The sequence below is a fragment of the Melanerpes formicivorus genome, unplaced genomic scaffold (assembly GCF_026170545.1).
Source record: "Melanerpes formicivorus ecotype bairdi unplaced genomic scaffold, bMelFor1.0.p_v2 SCAF_164, whole genome shotgun sequence".
NCBI classification, from domain to species: domain Eukaryota; kingdom Metazoa; phylum Chordata; class Aves; order Piciformes; family Picidae; genus Melanerpes; species Melanerpes formicivorus.
In genome coordinates this window covers 235,035-252,700 of record NW_027142516.1, presented here as the reverse complement: position 1 = coordinate 252,700, position 17,666 = coordinate 235,035, and the positions used below count along the sequence as shown (strand labels likewise).

Genomic DNA, 17,666 nt, shown 5'->3' with positions numbered 1-17,666 from the left:
GTCTGGCAGCAAGCTCAGAGGTGGCCTTATGGTGCCAGCACTTCCTGTCCTTCCCAGGGTCACACAGGAGGTTCCAGGCTGCCTGTGGTGAGTGGCAGGGCCCAGCCTGAGCTGGCTGCTTGGCAGCACTGCACTCCCTGCTGGCTGTGACCCAGAGCCATGCAGCAGGTGCAGGGGAAGTGTCATCCTCCCTCTCCCGTCTAGACACAGCTGTGCCAACCTGCTCAATCATCCCTTCCACCTCTCCCAGCTTTCCCATCTCTGCAGGCAGCTTCTCTGGCCTGCCAGGGAGCTTCTCCTTCAGGTGCTGGATGGCTGCAAGCACTGCATCCCGAAGTACCTCAGGGGGAATCACTGCAGGGTCAGAGCCACTCACAGGCACTGCCAGGCCAGGAGTGCCCCTTGATACCAGTGCCTCCTTGTCAGGGTTCTCTGCTACCAACAGTGTCCCTTGGCAGCTGTGGTCTTTCCTAGGCACAGGCAGACCTGCTGATGGCACGGGAGGAGGTGCAACTGGCTGAGCAGGGTCAGGAGGAAAAGCTGGAGGAGCAGGAGATGGCTGCAGGGCAGGAGGTGGCTGTAGCTTACAGAGGTGGCTGCAGGGCAGGAGAAGGAAGTGGCTTGGGGAGATTTCTGCAGGGCAGGAGGTGTCTGCAGGGCAGGAGGTATCTGAAGCGCCACCTGCTGGCTGAGGCCCAGCACCATCGCGTCCCTGCCACACACAGAGTAGAGCCTCCCCTGCTCATCACAGGGAAATCAGTCAGAGAGCCACAAATAGCCCATGGCAAGCAGGGGCTTGGAAGTGGCCAAGGTTCAGGGATGCTCTTCACGTGCCCCAGCAGGGCCTCAGTCCCCAGGGCTTTTGGGAGGGACTGGAGAAGGTGGACCTGGAGCTGCCCAGCTGCAATGCCTCTGTTTGGCAGCTTGTAAAAGAGAGCTAATGAGAGGTGTGCAGGGCACGGGTGGACAGAGCCCTGTGCTTGGGGCTGGGTAGCATCAGCAGAGGGGGGATTAGGGCAGATCAAGGCTGTGGGGGTGCCACCAGATCAGCTGCAGCAGCCTCGTGCCTGGCATGCCCTAGTGCGTCACGGCGCGTCCCTCCTAGCCTTCCTTCTGAGTACAATTAGCATGGCACTGCCCCCGGTGCAGAGGGTGGGCCTGGCTCATTTGGGTCATTACCTACTGGGGTTAGTGCCACCACCCCTTGGCCACTGCCCCAGGCACTCTGGGACCTGTATAAAAGAGCTGAGGGCTCCACAGCCTCCATCCAGCTTCCTCTGCTCGACTCTCCTCATCTCCTGGGTAAGTCCAGCTCCTGAAACCCTCTTGGGGACCTGTCCCTGCCTTGCCCAGCCTCCCCTCACCCCTGCTCCCTTTTCCAGGTCTCTTGCCTGCCTGAAAGATGTCCTGCTCCAGCCTGTGTTCTCCCTGTGGGGTGGCCGCCCCGGCCCCCCTGGCTGACACCTGCAACCAGCCCTGCGTGCGGCAGTGCCCTGACTCCAACGTGGTGATCCAGCCCCCTCCTGCTGTGGTCACCTTCCCTGGGCCTATCCTTAGCAACTTCCCCCAGTCCAGCGTGGTTGGCTCCTCAGGAGCCCCTGTGATGGGAGGCTTTGGAGGCCGTGGGGGCTATGGAGGCTATGGAAGCTGGGGTGGCTATGGAGGCTTTGGAGGCTATGGAGGCTATGGAGGCTTTGGGGGCTGGGGTGGCTATGGAGGCCTTGGCGGCTGGGGTGGCTATGGAGGCCTTGGGGGCTACGGATGCTATGGAGGCCTTGGGGGCTGGGGTGGTTACGGAGGCCTTGGAGGCTGGGGAGGCTATGGAGGCTTTGGGGGCTGTGGGGGCTATGGGGGCTGGGGTGGCTATGGGGGCTGGGGCCGTGGCTACTATGGAGGCAGCTGTGGGTCCTGCTGAGCCCCAGCCTGGATCCGGCCACAGATGAAGGAGAGCTCCAGAGAAGCCCTGGCAGGTTCCCACTCAGCCCTGAGGAAAGGACCTGCTGCTGGCTGCGCTGGGCTCTGGAGCCTGGCTGCCTCCTTCCTGCTTTCCACCCAGCTCTGCCTTTCCCCTGCTCTGCCTCAGCATCCCTGCAGGAGCCTTGGCCCACTGCTGGGAAGGGCCCCTGCTGGCTGCCTGCTCCTGCAGCACAGCTCATGCTGGCTGCCTGCCTACTGCCAGGGGTCCTGAGCTGCCCTTGGCCACAGCTCTGCTCTTCTCTAAGCTTCCTCCTGCCCTGGGACTGCAATAAAATTTCTCTTGCATCACAACATTGGCTCCTGGTTGTGCTCGATGCTTCCCTTCTACCTCTACAGCCCAGACCTGGGGACAACACAGAGGCTTGGCCTCTGGAGCAGGTCCTGAGGAGAGCAAGGAAGGTAGGGAAGGGTCTGGAGAAAAGGGCTTGGGAGGGAGCTGGGGGAGCTGGGGGTGTTGAGGCTGGAGAAGAGGATGCTGAGGGGAGAGCTCCTGGCCCTCCACAGCTCCCTGCAAGGAAGCTGGAGGCAGGTGGGGTTCAGTTCCTTGTCCCAAGCAAGAAGCACCAGGAGAAGAGCACAGCTGTGGCCCCAGGCTGCTGCTAAAGGACACCGGAACGCTGCTCTAGGGCATCCTCGCGGTGCTGCTGCACCGTCCCTGCCAGCAGGCAGCGCAGGCTGCACAAGGTGCTTCTAAGACTGCTGGGATGACTGAAATGATGCCGCGGGGCCGGGGCGGGGCCAGGGCCGGGGCCACCTTAGCGGGAGTCCAACGGCTAAGGCTGGGGGTGTCACAGGGCTGAGGAGAGATCTCGCTGCGGGGTGTGCTAGGCTGCCCTGCTGCACTATAGGATCCGAGCCGATGCTAGGTCCCGGCTTGGGAGGCCCTTCCGTGTCAGTCCCCGAGCTCACACCCCCTGCCATGGTCACCTTCCCTGGGGCCATCCTCAGCTGCATCCCGCACTCTGGCGACTTTGGCTCTACAGGAGCCCGGGGGTATGGGGTGCCTCTTGTGGCGCTTTCAGGGGCTATGGAGGCTTTGGGAGCTGGGTGGCCTCTGGAGGCTTTTAGGGCTGGGGGATCTCTGGAGGATTCAGGAGCTTTGGTTCTGGGGGCTGGTGCCGAGGCCACCAGGACCTGAATGGCAACACTGGGCCCTGCTGAGCCCCAGGCTGCAGCTAGCCAGGGATGAAGATCTCCAGAGGTGCCCTGGCACATCCCAAGTCGACCACCCAAGGAAGGACTCCCCTGCTGCACTGCTCTGCTGTGGGGCCCTGATGCCAGCTCTGGGGCCAACTCTGCCCTCCCCTCCTGGATCTCAGCTGCCCTCCAAGACTTTGCCTCCAGATGGTGGAGGCCAGGACCGGATGCCTGCTGCCTTGGCACAGCTCCTGTTTGTTGTCCCTCTGCCTGCTGCCAGGAGTTGTGACCTGCCCTTGGCCCTGGCCCTGCTCTTCTCTCACCTCCCTGCTCCCCTGGAGCTGTAATAAAATCACTCTGGCAGCGCAGTGTTGACTCATGGCTGTTCTTGGACCTTCCTTCTTCCCCTTTCCTTCCTCCTTCTCCTTCAACACCTCAGAGTGTCTTGATCCACACTGCCTGAGTGGCCCAGGGTAGCCTCCTCTGGAGCCGATGCGTTCTGAGCTCAGTGTCTACCAGCTGGTGGTGACAGTGCCCACCGGGTGCCTCTGAGCTCCTCCTGCCCTCCCTACAGCCCTAAACCCAACACATCCCCAAAGACCACTCTGAGGAGCTGACAGAGCCATGGGTGTCCTGCTCCAGCAGCTCCTCTGTGCTAGCACCCTGCTTGCATCCCCTGGGTGATGGCCAAGGCTGGCAGCAAGGCCACTGTGGGGTCCTGCAGCTCTTATTGGGGCTGAGAGTGAAGGAGATCAAAGTGGGGAGAGGACAGGAGGGCAAAGAAGGAGCAGCTGCTGTCAGGGGCTCTGAAGAAGTCCCCACTCTGGCTACCTGCTGCAGAGGTTGTGAAGCTTGAGGGCAGGCAGGAGGAGCCAAGGAGGCAGCTCCTGCAGGCTGCCCTGGCAAGGCCCCAGCTGGGAGCTGCCTGGGACACTGATGGGAATCCATCCTGAACCTTGGGCTCCTGCCTGTGGCTGAAGGATCAACTCCAAGCAAAGATCAATGTTGCAATGCAAGAAAGCTTTTATTGAAGGGGCAGGGCAGGAGGGGGCAGGGCCAGGAGCAGTGCCCTGAGCTAGGGCAGCTCACAGCTCCTGGCATGGGGCAGAGGGAGGCTGGCATGGGCTGAACCACAGCAGCAGGCAGGCACCACAGGGCTGCATGCTGAAGGGAAAAGAATCCTGAATGGATGGAGAGGAGGAGCAGGAGGAGTGCAGAGCTGGGCCTCAGGCAGGCACTGGGGAGAGCAGCTCCAGAGCCCAGCAGTGCCAGAGGCATTCCTGCAGAGGTGGGAGTCAGGAGGTGCCAGGAGCATCTCTGGAGCTCTCCTTCAGCTGTGACTGCATCCAGCGTGGAGCTTAGCAGATGCCACAGCCGCCTCGGCCCCAACCACCACAGCTGCCAGAGCCTCCATAACTCCCATAGCAGCCATAGGCTCCAGAGCCTCCATAGCCTCCACAGCTGCCATAGCCTCCATAGCCTCCATAGCCTCCAAAGCCTCCGTAGCCTCCGTAGCCCCCACGGCCTCCATAGCCCCCACGGCCTCCAAAGCCTCCCATCACAGGGGCTCCTGAGGAGCCCACCACGCTGGACTGGGGGAAGTTGCTGAGGATGGGCCCGGGGAAGGTGACCACCGTGGCCGGGGGCTGGATCACCACCGTGGAGTCAGGGCACTGCTGCACGCAGGGATGGTTGCAGGTGTCGGCCAGGGGGGTAGGGCTGCACACCCCACAGGGAGCACACAGGCTGGAGCAGGACATCTTGGCCTTCAGGAAGGAGAGCTGCAAGACAAGGCACAGCTGTGCTCACTGCAGGGCCCCAGCCCAAAGCCCTCCTGGCCCTCTGCCCTGGCAGCCTGCAGCCCAGGACCTGCTCTGCAGCCGCTCAGGACCCTGCAGCACAATCCCCTGGGAGCACAGCTGCAATGCTGCTTCCCAGCCCTCACTCCCCTCATGCTCCCTGCTGCTTCCTGGCCCACAGCAGGCAGCAACAACTACCCCAAGCTGCCCAAGCACTGGAGTCCAGTGCAACACTCAGGACCCTGGAGCTCCACACTGCCATTTGCAGCCCTGCCAGAGCTCTCAGGCAGCAGCATCACATCCCAGCCTTGTGCTGGGAGAGGCAGAGGAGAGCCAAGGATCCCTAGAGAAAGCCTGTGCTGGGCAAGGGAAGCTGGTACCTGGGTGCTGAGGAGAATGGAGTGGAGGAAGGTGGATGGAGGCTGTGGGGACCTCAGCCCTTTTATACCATCCCAGAGCCCTGGAGCCAAGGGCTGCTTGTAAAAATGCAGCTGCTGGCGCAGCCAAGCAGAGAAGCTTCATGACACTGGGCTGAGACATTTATGTGCTTGCTCCTGCAGCACTGCTCTGCACTCCTGAGCTGGAGAGGGGACGCGGAGGGAGGGACAGGAGGTGACACAGCAGCAGGACAGAGCAGGGGCTGCTGGAGCTGAGCTGGCAGCACCCAGCCGCCTCGGGGTGCCCCTAATCCTCCCTCTGCTCATGAGCAGGGCTCCTGGGCCTCTTGCAGAAGATCTCTGGGCCCAAGCAGATCACCTCAGCAGCATCCCAGCTGCAGGCCATGAGGCAACAGTGCCCTGGGAGGTCCTCTGCCCACAGACATGAGACTGTGAGAGTAGACAGTATCCTGCTCGGTCTACTGCCCTTCGGCTCTTCCATGCACATCCCCTCCCTTAGAGCTCTCCCATGCTCCATCCATGCCTATGCCATTCCCACATCCATGCCATTCCCATCTCCATGCCCAGTGTGTCTCTGCCAAGCCCCTGTGTCTTTGCAGTCCCTGAGGACTTTCCTCCTTGTGTGCCCAACCTGACAGTGCCATTGTGCTGCAGTGCCTCAGAGCAGGCAGCTGGTAGAGATGACTGGGGAGCTCAAGGCCATGAGAGGTGAATCTGGTGATGGCATTAAGGGTGGCATTGGTGGCATTTGGAAGCCACTCTGAGTGTGTGGAATGGCTTCTGACTCAGCTTGGCCTCATACTGCCTCAGTTTACCAGCTTGTAAAAGAGAGACAAAGAGAGGTGTGCTGGGCAGGGGCTTGCCCCAGATCCCAGGCCCAGAGTGACTCAGCTGAAAATTAGCTTTGCCCAGGCTGCCAGCAGGCTGCTCCAGCCCAAACCCCTCCTCCATTATAAAGGGGAGCTAAGGGAGCCAGGTCAGAAGGAAGCAGGGAGAGGAGAGGGGGAAGAGGCAGCTTGTGCTGTCCCCTTCTCAAGGCCAGATGCAGGCATTCTGGGAAGGAAATGACAAACATCACAATGTCCTGTCCAGCCCTGCACGCTCTGCACCTCCTGGAGGTCCTCATTTTCACAATTCTTAAAGGCACCCATCTCCAACCCTGCCATTCCAGCCTTTATTTCCTTCCAGAGTTCCTGTGCCAAACACAGCCTCAAACAAGAAACATTCAGTAAGGTCCAAGCAGGAGATCATTCCTCACCTCTCAGGATCAGGAAAGAGGTCTTCCTCTGCCCAGAGGAGATGAAATAGGACTTCGCAGGGGATGAGAGTGCTGAGGAGCAGCCATCCGGATTGAAGCCTGAGGCCAAGCGGTCCCCACTGTAGTAGAATGGGCTAAGGAATGCCTGCAGGTCTGTTTGGATCTCTGATAAGATAAGGAATGCCTGCAGGACTGCCTGGCCCTCTGCTAAGATAAGGAATGCCACAGAACATGATGGATGTAGCTGAATTATCACGAAGTGTCACAAGGGCACTGTAATCGTGTAATCATGAGGGTCGTAAAACAAGTAGGGGGTTTATCCAAACAAGATGTGTGTGGCTAGCTGAAGTAGGATGTTAGAACCGCAAGAGGTGGGGTTGACATGTAATCTGTAACCAATAGTATGTTACCAAGTAGGCATAATTATAGTAAACTGTATAAAAGATGTGTCTGATGCTCAATAAAGTTGGATTCCGCTGCTCACATTGATCGTATAGCGGCCCCTTCTTGCAACACCCCACCAACTGTAACGACCAGCTCCACAAGGAAAAGAAGCGTTATAGTTCATGGGGACTCACTCCTGGGGGGTACTGAGGGACCCATATGTTGTCCGGTCCCATCCTGCAGGGAGGTCTGCTCCCTACCCGGGGCGTGGGTTAGGGACACCGCATGGAGACTCCCTAAATTATACAGCCCTCTGACTATTACCCAGAAGAAATCTTGAGCCCAGCCAGCTCAGAGCAGTTCCCCTCAGCGTTTCCAGCTTAAGTCACACTTGGCCTCATGCCCAGCACCAAGCAGCATCCAACAATGGACAGCAAGGAGCAGTCCCTGGCCATCCTCACTCAGAGTGAGGTCCCTCTGTGCAGCACAGCACATTGCTCACTGCAGATTCTCTGGAACTCCACACCTGGGTCACTCCCAGTCAGGACCATTCCCAAGTGGTGTTTCCAGCTCTGGGGCATCCGAGTCAAGCAGTTGAGTCTTGTGACTTTTCCAGCCCCCCAGGGAGAAGCAACCTGTGGCCTCCTTTGCATTCTCACCTTCCAAGGTGTGCAGGAGCCAAGAGGCCTCTGTCACAGCCAGGCTCCATCTCTTCAACCGGCCAGGCCCCAGTTCCAGAGAGTGCAGCAGGTCCAGCAGTGCCTTCCCTCCCTCTGCCTGGAGGCAGGGCCCCTTGGCAGCTGTGGTCTTTCCTAGGCACAGGCAGCCCTGCTGATGGCACGGCAGGAGGTGCAACTGGCTGAGCAGGGTCAGGAGGAGGAGCTGGAGGAGCAGGAGATGTCTGCAGGGCAGGAGGTGGCTGTGGGGCACAGGAGTGACTGCAGGACAGCACAAGGAGGTGGCTGTGGGAGAGGAACAGGAGGTGGCTGCAGGCCAGAGGTTGGTTGTGGGGTACACAGTTGGCTGCAGGACAGGAGAAGGAAGTGGCTTAGGGAGATGTCTGCAGGGCAGGAGGTGTCTGCAGGGCAGGAGGTGTCTGAAGCGCCACCTGCTGGCTGAGGCCCAGCACCATCGCGTCCCTGCCACACACAGTAGAGCCTCCCCTGCTCATCACAGGGAAATCAGTCAGAGAGCCACAAACAGCCCATGGTAAGCAGGGCCTTGGAAGTGGCCAAGGTTCAGGGATGCTCCTCACGTGCCCCAGCAGGGCCCCAGCCCCCAGGGCAGTTGGGAGGGACTGGAGAAGGTGGACCTGGAGCTGCCCAGCTGCAATGCCTCTGTTTGGCAGCTTGTAAAGGAGAGCTAATGAGAGGTGTGCAGGGCACAGGTGGACAGAGCCCTGTGCTTGGGGCTGGGCAGCATCAGCAGAAGGGGGATTAGGGCAGATCAAGGCTGTGGGGGTGCCACCAGATCAGCTGCAGCAGCCTCGTGCCTGGCATGCCCTGGTGCGTCACGGCGCATCCCTCCTGGCCTTCCTTCCCCAGCACCATTATCATGGCAGTGCCCCCAGTGCAGAGGGTGGGCCTGGCTCATTTGGGTCATTACCTACTAGAGGTGGTGCCACCACCCCTTGGCCGCTGCCCCAGGCACTCTGGGACGTGTATAAAAGAGCTGAGGGCTCCACAGCCTCCATCCAGCTTCCTCCGCTCGATTCTCCTCATCTCCTGGGTAAGTCCAGCTCCTGGAAGCCTCTTGGGGACCCGTCCCTGCCTTGTCCAGCCTCCCCTCACCCCTGCTCCCTTTTCCAGGTCTCTTGCCTGCCTGAAAGATGTCCTGCTCCAGCCTGTGTTCTCCCTGTGGGGTGGCCGCCCCGGCCCCCCTGGCTGACACCTGCAACCAGCCCTGCGTGCGGCAGTGCCCTGACTCCAATGTCGTGATCCAGCCCCCTCCTGCTGTGGTCACCTTCCCTGGGCCTATCCTTAGCAACTTCCCCCAGTCCAGCGTGGTTGGCTCCTCAGGAGCCCCTGTGATGGGAGGCTTTGGAGGCCGTGGGGGCTATGGAGGCTATGGAAGCTGGGGTGGCTATGGAGGCTTTGGAGGCTATGGAGGCTATGGAGGCTTTGGTGGCTGGGGTGGCTATGGAGGCCTTGGCGGCTGGGGTGGCTATGGAGGCCTTGGGGGCTACGGATGCTATGGAGGCCTTGGGGGCTGGGGTGGTTACAGAGGCCTTGGAGGCTGGGGAGGCTATGGAGGCTTTGGGGGCTGTGGGGGCTATGGGGGCTGGGGTGGCTATGGGGGCTGGGGCCGTGGCTACTATGGAGGCAGCTGTGGGTCCTGCTGAGCCCCAGCCTGGATCCGGCCACAGATGAAGGAGAGCTCCAGAGAAGCCCTGGCAGGTTCCCACTCAGCCCTGAGGAAAGGACCTGCTGCTGTCTGTGCTGGGCTCTGGAGCCTGGCTGCCTCCTTCCTGCTTTCCACCCAGCTCTGCCTTTCCCCTGCTCTGCCTCAGCATCCCTGCAGGAGCCTTGGCCCACTGCTGGGAAGGGCCCCTGCTGGCTGCCTGCTCCTGCAGCACAGCTCATGCTGGCTGCCTGCCTACTGCCAGGGGTCCTGAGCTGCCCTTGGCCACAGCTCTGCTCTTCTCTAAGCTTCCTCCTGCCCTGGGACTGCAATAAAATCTTTCTTGCATCACAACATTGGCTCCTGGTTGTGCTTGATGCTTCCCTTCTACCTCTACAGCCCAGACCTGGGGACAACACAGAGGCTTGGCCTCTGGAGCAGGTCCTAAGGAGAGCAAGGAAGGTAGGGAAGGGTCTGGAGAAAAGGGCTTGGGAGGGAGCTGAGGGAGCTGGGGGTGTTGAGGCTGGAGAAGAGGATGCTGAGGGGAGAGCTCCTGGCCCTCCACAGCTCCCTGCAAGGAAGCTGGAGGCAGGTGGGGTTCAGTTCCTTGTCCCAAGCAAGAAGCACCAGGAGAAGAGGCTTCTGGGCACAGCTGTGGCCCCAGGCAGCTGCTAAAGGACACCGGAACGCTGCTCTAGGGCATCCTGGCGGTGCTGCTGCACCTTCCTTGCCAGCAGGCAGCGCAGGCTGCACAAGGTGCTTCTAAGACTGCTGGGATGACTGAAATGATGCCGCGGGGCGGGGGCGGGGCCGGGGCGGGGCCAGGGCCGGGGCCACCTTAGCGGGAGTCCAACGGCTAAGGCTGGGGGTGTCACAGGGCTGAGGAGAGATCTCGCTGCGGGGTGTGCTAGGCTGCCCTGCTGCACTATAGGATCCGAGCCGGTGCTAGGTCCCGGCTTGGGAGGCCCTTCCATGTCAGTCCCCGAGCTCACACCCCCTGCCATGGTCACCTTCCCTGGGGTCATCCTCAGCTGCATCCCGCACTCTGGCGACTTTGGCTCTACAGGAGCCCAGGGGTGTGGGGTGCCTCTGGTGGCACTTTCGGTGGCTATGGAGGCTTTGGGAGCTGGGTGGCCTCTGGAGGCTTTTAGGGCTGGGGGGTCTCTGGAGGATTCAGCAGCTATGGTTCTGGGGGCTAGTGCCGAGGCCACCAGGACCTGAATGGCAACACTGGGCCCTGCTGAGACCCAGGCTACAGCTAGCCAGGGATGAAGATCTCCAGAGGTGCCCTGGCACATCCCAAGTCGACCACCCAAGGAAGGACTCCCCTGCTGCACTGCTCTGCTGTGGGGTTCTGATGCCAGCTCTGGGGCCAACTCTGCCCTTCCCTCCTGGATCTCAGCTGCCCTCCAAGACTTTGCCTCCAGGTGGTGGAGGCCAGGACCGGATGCCTGCTGCCTTGGCACAGCTCCTGTTTGCTGTCCCTCTGCCTGCTGCCAGGAGTTGTGACCTGCCCTTGGCCCTGGCCCTGCTCTTCTCTCACCTCCCTGCTCCCCTGGAGCTGTAATAAAATCTCTCTGGCAGCGCAGTGTTGACTCATGGCTGTTCTTGGACCTTCCTTCTTCCCCTTTCCTTCCTCCTTCTCCTTCAACACCTCAGAGTGTCTTGATCCACACTGCCTGAGTGGCCCAGGGTAGCCTCCTCTGGAGCCGATGCGTTCTGAGCTCAGTGTCTACCAGCTGGTGGTGACAGTGCCCACTGGGTGCCTCTGAGCTCCTCCTGCCCTCCCTACAGCCCTAAACTCAACACATCCCCAAAGACCACACTGAGGAGCTGACAGAGCCATGGGTGTCCTGCTCCAGCAGCTCCTCTGTGCTAGCAGCCTGCTTGCATCCCCTGGGTGATGGCCAAGGCTGTCAGCAAGGCCACTGTGGGGTCCTGCAGCTCTTATTGGGGCTGAGAGTGAAGGAGATCAAAGTGGGGAGAGGACAGGAGGGCAAAGAAGGAGCAGCTGCTGTCAGGGGCTCTGAAGAAGTCCCCACTCTGGCTACCTGCTGCAGAGGTTGTGAAGCTTGACGGCAGGCAGGAGGAGCCAAGGAGGCAGCTCCTGCAGGCTGCCCTGGCAAGGCCCCAGCTGGGAGCTACCTGGGACACTGATGGGAATCCATCCTGAGCCTTGGGCTCCTGCCTGTGGCTGAAGGATCAACTCCAAGCAAAGATCAATGTTGCAATGCAAGAAAGCTTTTATTGAAGGGGCAGGGGAGGAGGGGACAGGGCCAGGAGCAGTGCCCTGAGCTAGGGCAGCTCACAGGTCCTGGCATGGGGCAGAGCGAGGCTGGCATGGGCTGAACCACAGCAGCAGGCAGGCAGCACAGGGCTGCATGCTGAAGGGAAAAGAATCCTGAATGGATGGAGAGGAGGAGCAGGAGGAGTGCAGAGCTGGGCCTCAGGCAGGCACTGGGGAGAGCAGCTCCAGAGCCCAGCAGTGCCAGAGGCATTCCTGCAGAGGTGGGAGTCAGGAGGTGCCAGGAGCATCTCTGGAGCTCTCCTTCAGCTGTGACTGCATCCAGCGTGGAGCTTAGCAGATGCCACAGCCGCCTCGGCCCCAACCACCACAGCTGCCAGAGCCTCCATAACTCCCATAGCAGCCATAGGCTCCGTAGCCTCCATAGCCTCCACAGCTGCCATAGCCTCCATAGCCTCCATAGCCTCCAAAGCCTCCGTAGCCTCCGTAGCCCCCACGGCCTCCATAGCCCCCACGGCCTCCAAAGCCTCCCATCACAGGGGCTCCTGAGGAGCCCACCACGCTGGACTGGGGGAAGTTGCTGAGGATGGGCCCAGGGAAGGTGACCACCGTGGCCGGGGGCTGGATCACCACCGTGGAGTCAGGGCACTGCTGCACGCAGGGATGGTTGCAGGTGTCGGCCAGGGGGGTAGGGCTGCACACCCCACAGGGAGCACACAGGCTGGAGCAGGACATCTTGGCCTTCAGGAAGGAGAGCTGTAAGACAAGGCACAGCTGTGCTCACTGCAGGGCCCCAGCCCAAAGCCCTCCTGGCCCTCTGCCCTGGCAGCCTGCAGCTCCGGACCTGCTCTGCAGCCGCTCAGGAGCCTGCAGCACAATCCCCTGGGAGCACAGCTGCAATGCTGCTTCCCAGCCCTCACTCCCCTCATGCTCCCTGCTGCTTCCTGGCCCACAGCAGGCAGCAACAACTACCCCAAGCTGCCCAAGCACTGGAGTCCAGTGCAACACTCAGGACCCTGGAGCTCCACACTGCCATTTGCAGCCCTGCCAGAGCTCTCAGGCAGCAGCATCACATCCCAGCCTTGTGCTGGGAGAGGCAGAGGAGAGCCAAGGATCCCTAGAGAAAGCCTGTGCTAGGCAAGCGAAGCTGGTACCTGGGTGCTGAGGAGAATGGAGTGGAGGAAGGTGGATGGAGGCTGTGGGGACCTCAGCCCTTTTATACCATCCCAGAGCCAAGGGCTGCTTGTAAAAATGCAGCTGCTGGCACAGCCAAGCAGAGAAGCTTCATGACACTGGGCTGAGACATTTATGTGCTTGCTCCTGCAGCACTGCTCTGCACTCCTGAGCTGGAGAGGGGACGCGGAGGGAGGGACAGGAGGTGACACAGCAGCAGGACAGAGCAGGGGCTGCTGGAGCTGAGCTGGCAGCACCCAGCCGCCTCGGGGTGCCCCTAATCCTCCCTCTGCTCATGAGCAGGGCTCCTGGGCCTCTTGCAGAAGATCTCTGGGCCCAAGCAGGTCACCTTAGCAGCATCCCAGCTGCAGGCCATGAGGCAACAGTGCCCTGGGAGGTCCTCTGCCCACAGACATGAGACTGTGAGAGTAGACAGTATCCTGCTCGGTCTACTGCCCTTCGGCTCTTCCATGCACATCCCCTCCCTTAGAGCTCTCCCATGCTCCATCCATGCCTATGCCATTCCCACATCCATGTCATTCCCATCTCCATGCCCAGTGTGTCTCTGCCAACCCCCTGTGTCTTTGCAGTCCCTAAGGACTTTCCTCCTTGTGTGCCCAACCTGACAGTGCCATTGTGCTGCAGTGCCTCAGAGCAGGCAGCTGGCAGAGATGACTGGGGAGCTCAAGGCCATGAGAGGTGAATCTGGTGATGGCACTAAGGGTGGCATTGGTGGCATTTGGAAGCCACTCTGAGTGTGTGGAATGGCTTCTGACTCAGCTTGGCCTCATACTGCCTCAGTTTACCAGCTTGTAAAAGAGAGACAAAGAGAGGTGTGCTGGGCAGGGGCTTGCCCCAGATCCCAGGCCCAGAGTGACTCAGCTGAAAACTAGCTTTGCCCAGGCTGCCAGCAGGCTGCTCCAGCCCAAACCCCTCCTCCATTATAAAGGGGAGCTAAGGGAGCCAGGTCAGAAGGAAGCAGGGAAGGAGAGGGGGAAGAGGCAGCTTGTGCTGTCCCCTTCTCAAGGCCAGATGCAGGCATTCTGGGAAGGAAATGACAAACATCACAATGTCCTGTCCAGCCCTGCACGCTCTGCACCTCCTGGAGGTCCTCATTTTCACAATTCTTAAAGGCACCCATCTCCAACCCTGCCATTCCAGCCTTTATTTCCTTCCAGAGTTCCTGTGCCAAACACAGCCTCAAACAAGAAACATTCAGTAAGGTCCAAGCAGGAGATCATTCTTCACCTCTCAGGATAAGGAAAGAGGTCTTCCTCTGCCCAGAGGAGATGAAATAGGACTTCGCAGGGGATGAGAGTGCTGAGGAGCAGCCATCCAGATTGGAGCCTGAGGCCAAGCGGTCCCCACCAACTATAACGACCAGCTCCACAAGGAAAAGAAGCGTTATAGTTGTTGGGGACTCACTCCTGGGGGGTACTGAGGGACCCATATGTTGTCCGGTCCCATCCCGCAGGGAGGTCTGCTCCCTACCCGGGGCGTGGATTAGGGACACCGCATGGAGACTCCCTAAATTATACAGCCCTCTGACTCTTACCCAGAAGAAATCTTGAGCCCAGCCAGCTCAGAGCAGTTCCCCTCAATGTTTCCAGCTTAAGTCACACTTGGCCTCATGCCCAGCACCAAGCAGCATCCAACAATGGACAGCAAGGAGCAGTCCCTGGCCATCCTCACTCAGAGTGAGGTCCCTCTGTGCAGCACAGCACATTGCTCACTGCAGATTCTCTGGAACTCCACACCTGGGTCACTCCCAGTCAGGACCATTCCCAAGTGGTGTTTCCAGCTCTGGGGCATCCGAGTCAAGCAGTTGAGTCTTGTGACTTTTCCAGCCCCCCAGGGAGAAGCAACCTGTGGCCTCCTTTGCATTCTCACCTTCCAAGGCGTGCAGGAGCCAATAGGCCTCTGTCACAGCCAGGCTCCATCTCTTCAACCTGCCAGGCCCCAGTTCCAGAGAGTGCAGCAGGTCCAGCAGTGCCTTCCCTCCCTCTGCCTGGAGGCAGGGCCCCTTGGCAGCTGTGGTCTTTCCTAGGCACAGGCAGCCCTGCTGATGGCACGGCAGGAGGTGCAACTGGCTGAGCAGGGTCAGGAGGAGGAGCTGGAGGAGCAGGAGATGTCTGCAGCGCAGGAGGTGGCTATGGGGCACAGGAGTGGCTGCAGGACAGCACAAGGAGGTGGCTGTGGGAGAGGAACAGGAGGTGGCTGCAGGCCAGAGGTTGGTTGTGGGGTACAGAGGTGGCTGCAGGACAGGAGAAGGAAGTGGCTTAGGGAGATGTCTGCAGGGCAGGAGGTGTCTGCAGGGCAGGAGGTGTCTGAAGCGCCACCTGCTGGCTCAACACCAGCACCATCGCATCCCTGCCACACACAGTAGAGCCTCCCCTGCTCATCACAGGGAAATCAGTCAGAGAGCCACAAACAGCCCATGGTAAGCAGGGCCTTGGAAGTGGCCAAGGTTCAGGGATGCTCCTCACGTGCCCCAGCAGGGCCCCAGTCCCCAGGGCTTTTGGGAGGCACTGGAGAAGGTGGACCTGGAGCTGCCCAGCTGCAATGCCTCTGTTTGGCAGCTTGTAAAAGAGAGCTAATGAGAGGTGTGCAGGGCACGGGTGGGCAGAGCCCTGTGCTTGGGGCTGGGTAGCATCAGCAGAAGGGGGATTAGGGCAGATCAAGGCTGTGGGGGTGACACCAGATCAGCTGCAGCAGCCTCGTGCCTGGCATGCCCTGCTGTGTCACGGCGCGTCCCTCCTGGCCTTCCTTCCGCAGCACCATTATCATGGCAGTGCCCCCGGTGCAGAGGGTGAGCCTGGCTCATTTGGGTCATTACCTACTAGAGGTGGTGCCACCACCCCTTGGTCGCTGCCCCAGGCACTCTGGGACGTGTATAAAAGAGCTGAGGGCTCCACAGCCTCCATCCAGCTTCCTCCGCTCGACTCTCCTCATCTCCTGGGTAAGTCCAGCTCCTGGAAGCCTCTTGGAGACCCGTCCCTGCCTTGTCCAGCCTCCCCTCACCCCTGCTCCCTTTTCCAGGTCTCTTGCCTGCCTGAAAGATGTCCTGCTCCAGCCTGTGTTCTCCCTGTGGGGTGGCCGCCCCGGCCCCCCTGGCTGACACCTGCAACCAGCCCTGCGTGCGGCAGTGCCCTGACTCCAACGTCGTGATCCAGCCCCCTGCCTCTGTTGTCACCTTCCCTGGGCCTATCCTTAGCAACTTCCCCCAGTCCAGCTTTGTTGGCTCCTCAGGAGCCCCTGTGATGGGAGGCTTTGGAGGCCGTGGGGGCTATGGAGGCTATGGAAGCTGGGGTGGCTATGGAGGCTTTGGAGGCTATGGAGGCTATGGAGGCTTTGGGGGCTGGGGTGGCTATGGAGGCCTTGGAGGCTATGGAGGCTTTGGGGGCTGGGGTGGCTATGGAGGCCTTGGCGGCTGGGGTGGCTATGGAGGCCTTGGGGGCTACGGATGCTACGGAGGCCTTGGGGGCTGGGGTGGTTACGGAGGCCTTGGGGGCTGGGGAGGCTATGGAGGCTTTGGGGGCTATGGGGGCTTTGGGGGCTGGGGTGGCTATGGGGGCTGGGGCCGTGGCTCTCGGTACTTCGGAGGCAGCTGTGGGTCCTGCTGAGCCTCAGCCTGGATCCGGCCACAGATGAAGGAGAGCTCCAGAAAATCCCTGGCAGGTTCCCACTCAGCCCTGAGGAAAGGACCTGCTGCTGTCTGTGCTGGGCTCTGGAGCCTGGCTGCCTCCTTCCTGCTTTCTGCCCAGCTCTGCCTTTCCCCTGCTCTGCCTCAGCATCCCTGCAGGAGCCTTGGCCCACTGCTGGGAAGGGTCCCTGCTGGCTGCCTGCTCCTGCAGCACAGCTCATGCTGGCTGCCTGCCTACTGCCAGGGGTCCTGAGCTGCCCTTGGCCACAGCTCTGCTCTTCTCAAAGCTTCGTCCTGTCCTGGGACTGCAATAAAATCTCTCTTGCATCACAACATTGGCTCCTGGTTGTGCTTGATGCTTCCCTTCTACCCCTACAGGCCAGCCCTGGGGACAATGCAGATGCTTGGCCTCTGGAGCAGGTCATGAGGAGGGCAAGGAAGGTGGGGAACGATCTGAAGAAGATGGCTGGGGAGGGAGCTGAGGGTCTTGAGGCTGGAAAAGAGGAGGCTGAGGGGAGATCTCCTGGCTCTCTACAGCTCCCTGCAAGGAAGCTGGAGGCAGGTGGGGTTCAGTTCCTTGTCCCAAGCAAGAAGCACCAGGAGAAGAGGCAGCTGGGCACAGCTGTGGCCCCAGGCTGCTGCTAAAGTACCCCGAAAGCCACTCGCTAGGGCATCCTGGCGGTGCTGCTGCACCGTCCCCACCCGCAGGCTGCGCAGGCTCCGCAGCAAACGTCCGCAAGGAGTTTCCGAGACTGCTGAGAGAGCTGAAATGCTGCCGCGGGGCGGGGGCGGGGCCTGGGCGGGGCCGGGGCGGGGGCAGGGCCGAGTCTGCCTTAGCGGGAGTCCAACGGCTGAGGCTGGGGGTGTCACAGGGCTGAGGAGAGATCTCGCTGCGGGGTGTCCTGGGCTGCCCTGCTGCGCTGCAGGTTCCAAGAAGGTGCTAGGGCCGGGCTTGGGAGGATGAATACAAACCTCTGAGCCTTATGGATTCTATCTGCTTCTCAAACAAATGCAGTAAGAACAGGACTGCTGCTCTTGCCCACTTCTCATTAACCTGTGATTATCTTGGAAATGCAGGCAAATTCGGACTGAAGAGAAGGAGGCTCTTCCATGTCATTCCCCCAGCTCACTCCCCCTGCCATGGTCACCCTCCCTGGGGCCATCCTCAGCTGCATCCCACACTCCAGCGACTTTGGCTCTACAGGAGCCCAGGGGTGTGGGGTGCCTCTGGTGGTACTTTCTGTGGCTATGGAGGCTTTGGGAGCTGGGTGGCATCTGGAGGCTTTTAGGGCTGGGGGGTCTCTGGAGGATT

At 60.6% G+C, this 17,666-nt stretch overlaps 5 protein-coding genes across 5 annotated transcripts; 3 read left to right on the top strand and 2 right to left on the bottom strand.

Moving 5' to 3' along the window:
• Positions 1 to 1,200: 1,200 nt before the first annotated feature.
• LOC137457262 (claw keratin-like) lies at positions 1,201 to 2,268 on the top strand. Its single transcript, XM_068169095.1, has 2 exons — positions 1,201 to 1,302; positions 1,383 to 2,268. The coding sequence occupies exon 2, from the start codon at positions 1,403 to 1,405 to the stop codon at positions 1,913 to 1,915; it is 513 nt and encodes a 170-aa protein (XP_068025196.1). The 5' UTR covers positions 1,201 to 1,302; positions 1,383 to 1,402; the 3' UTR covers positions 1,916 to 2,268.
• Positions 2,269 to 4,115: 1,847 nt separating this feature from the next.
• Positions 4,116 to 5,325, bottom strand: LOC137457273 (claw keratin-like). Its single transcript, XM_068169105.1, has 2 exons — positions 5,294 to 5,325; positions 4,116 to 4,895 (listed from the first exon to the last, which is right to left on the bottom strand). Exon 2 carries the CDS (start codon positions 4,872 to 4,874, stop codon positions 4,473 to 4,475), a length of 402 nt encoding a protein of 133 aa, XP_068025206.1. The 5' UTR covers positions 4,875 to 4,895; positions 5,294 to 5,325; the 3' UTR covers positions 4,116 to 4,472.
• A 3,274-nt stretch (positions 5,326 to 8,599) lies between these two features.
• On the top strand, positions 8,600 to 9,647 carry LOC137457269 (claw keratin-like). The gene is made up of 2 exons (XM_068169103.1): positions 8,600 to 8,681; positions 8,762 to 9,647. Exon 2 carries the CDS (start codon positions 8,782 to 8,784, stop codon positions 9,292 to 9,294), a length of 513 nt encoding a protein of 170 aa, XP_068025204.1. The 5' UTR covers positions 8,600 to 8,681; positions 8,762 to 8,781; the 3' UTR covers positions 9,295 to 9,647.
• A 1,871-nt stretch (positions 9,648 to 11,518) lies between these two features.
• Positions 11,519 to 12,724, bottom strand: LOC137457272 (claw keratin-like). Its single transcript, XM_068169104.1, has 2 exons — positions 12,693 to 12,724; positions 11,519 to 12,294 (listed from the first exon to the last, which is right to left on the bottom strand). The coding sequence occupies exon 2, from the start codon at positions 12,271 to 12,273 to the stop codon at positions 11,872 to 11,874; it is 402 nt and encodes a 133-aa protein (XP_068025205.1). The 5' UTR covers positions 12,274 to 12,294; positions 12,693 to 12,724; the 3' UTR covers positions 11,519 to 11,871.
• Positions 12,725 to 15,569: 2,845 nt separating this feature from the next.
• LOC137457176 (claw keratin-like) lies at positions 15,570 to 16,687 on the top strand. The gene is made up of 2 exons (XM_068168997.1): positions 15,570 to 15,670; positions 15,751 to 16,687. The coding sequence occupies exon 2, from the start codon at positions 15,771 to 15,773 to the stop codon at positions 16,332 to 16,334; it is 564 nt and encodes a 187-aa protein (XP_068025098.1). The 5' UTR covers positions 15,570 to 15,670; positions 15,751 to 15,770; the 3' UTR covers positions 16,335 to 16,687.
• The last annotated feature ends 979 nt before the right edge of the window (positions 16,688 to 17,666 follow it).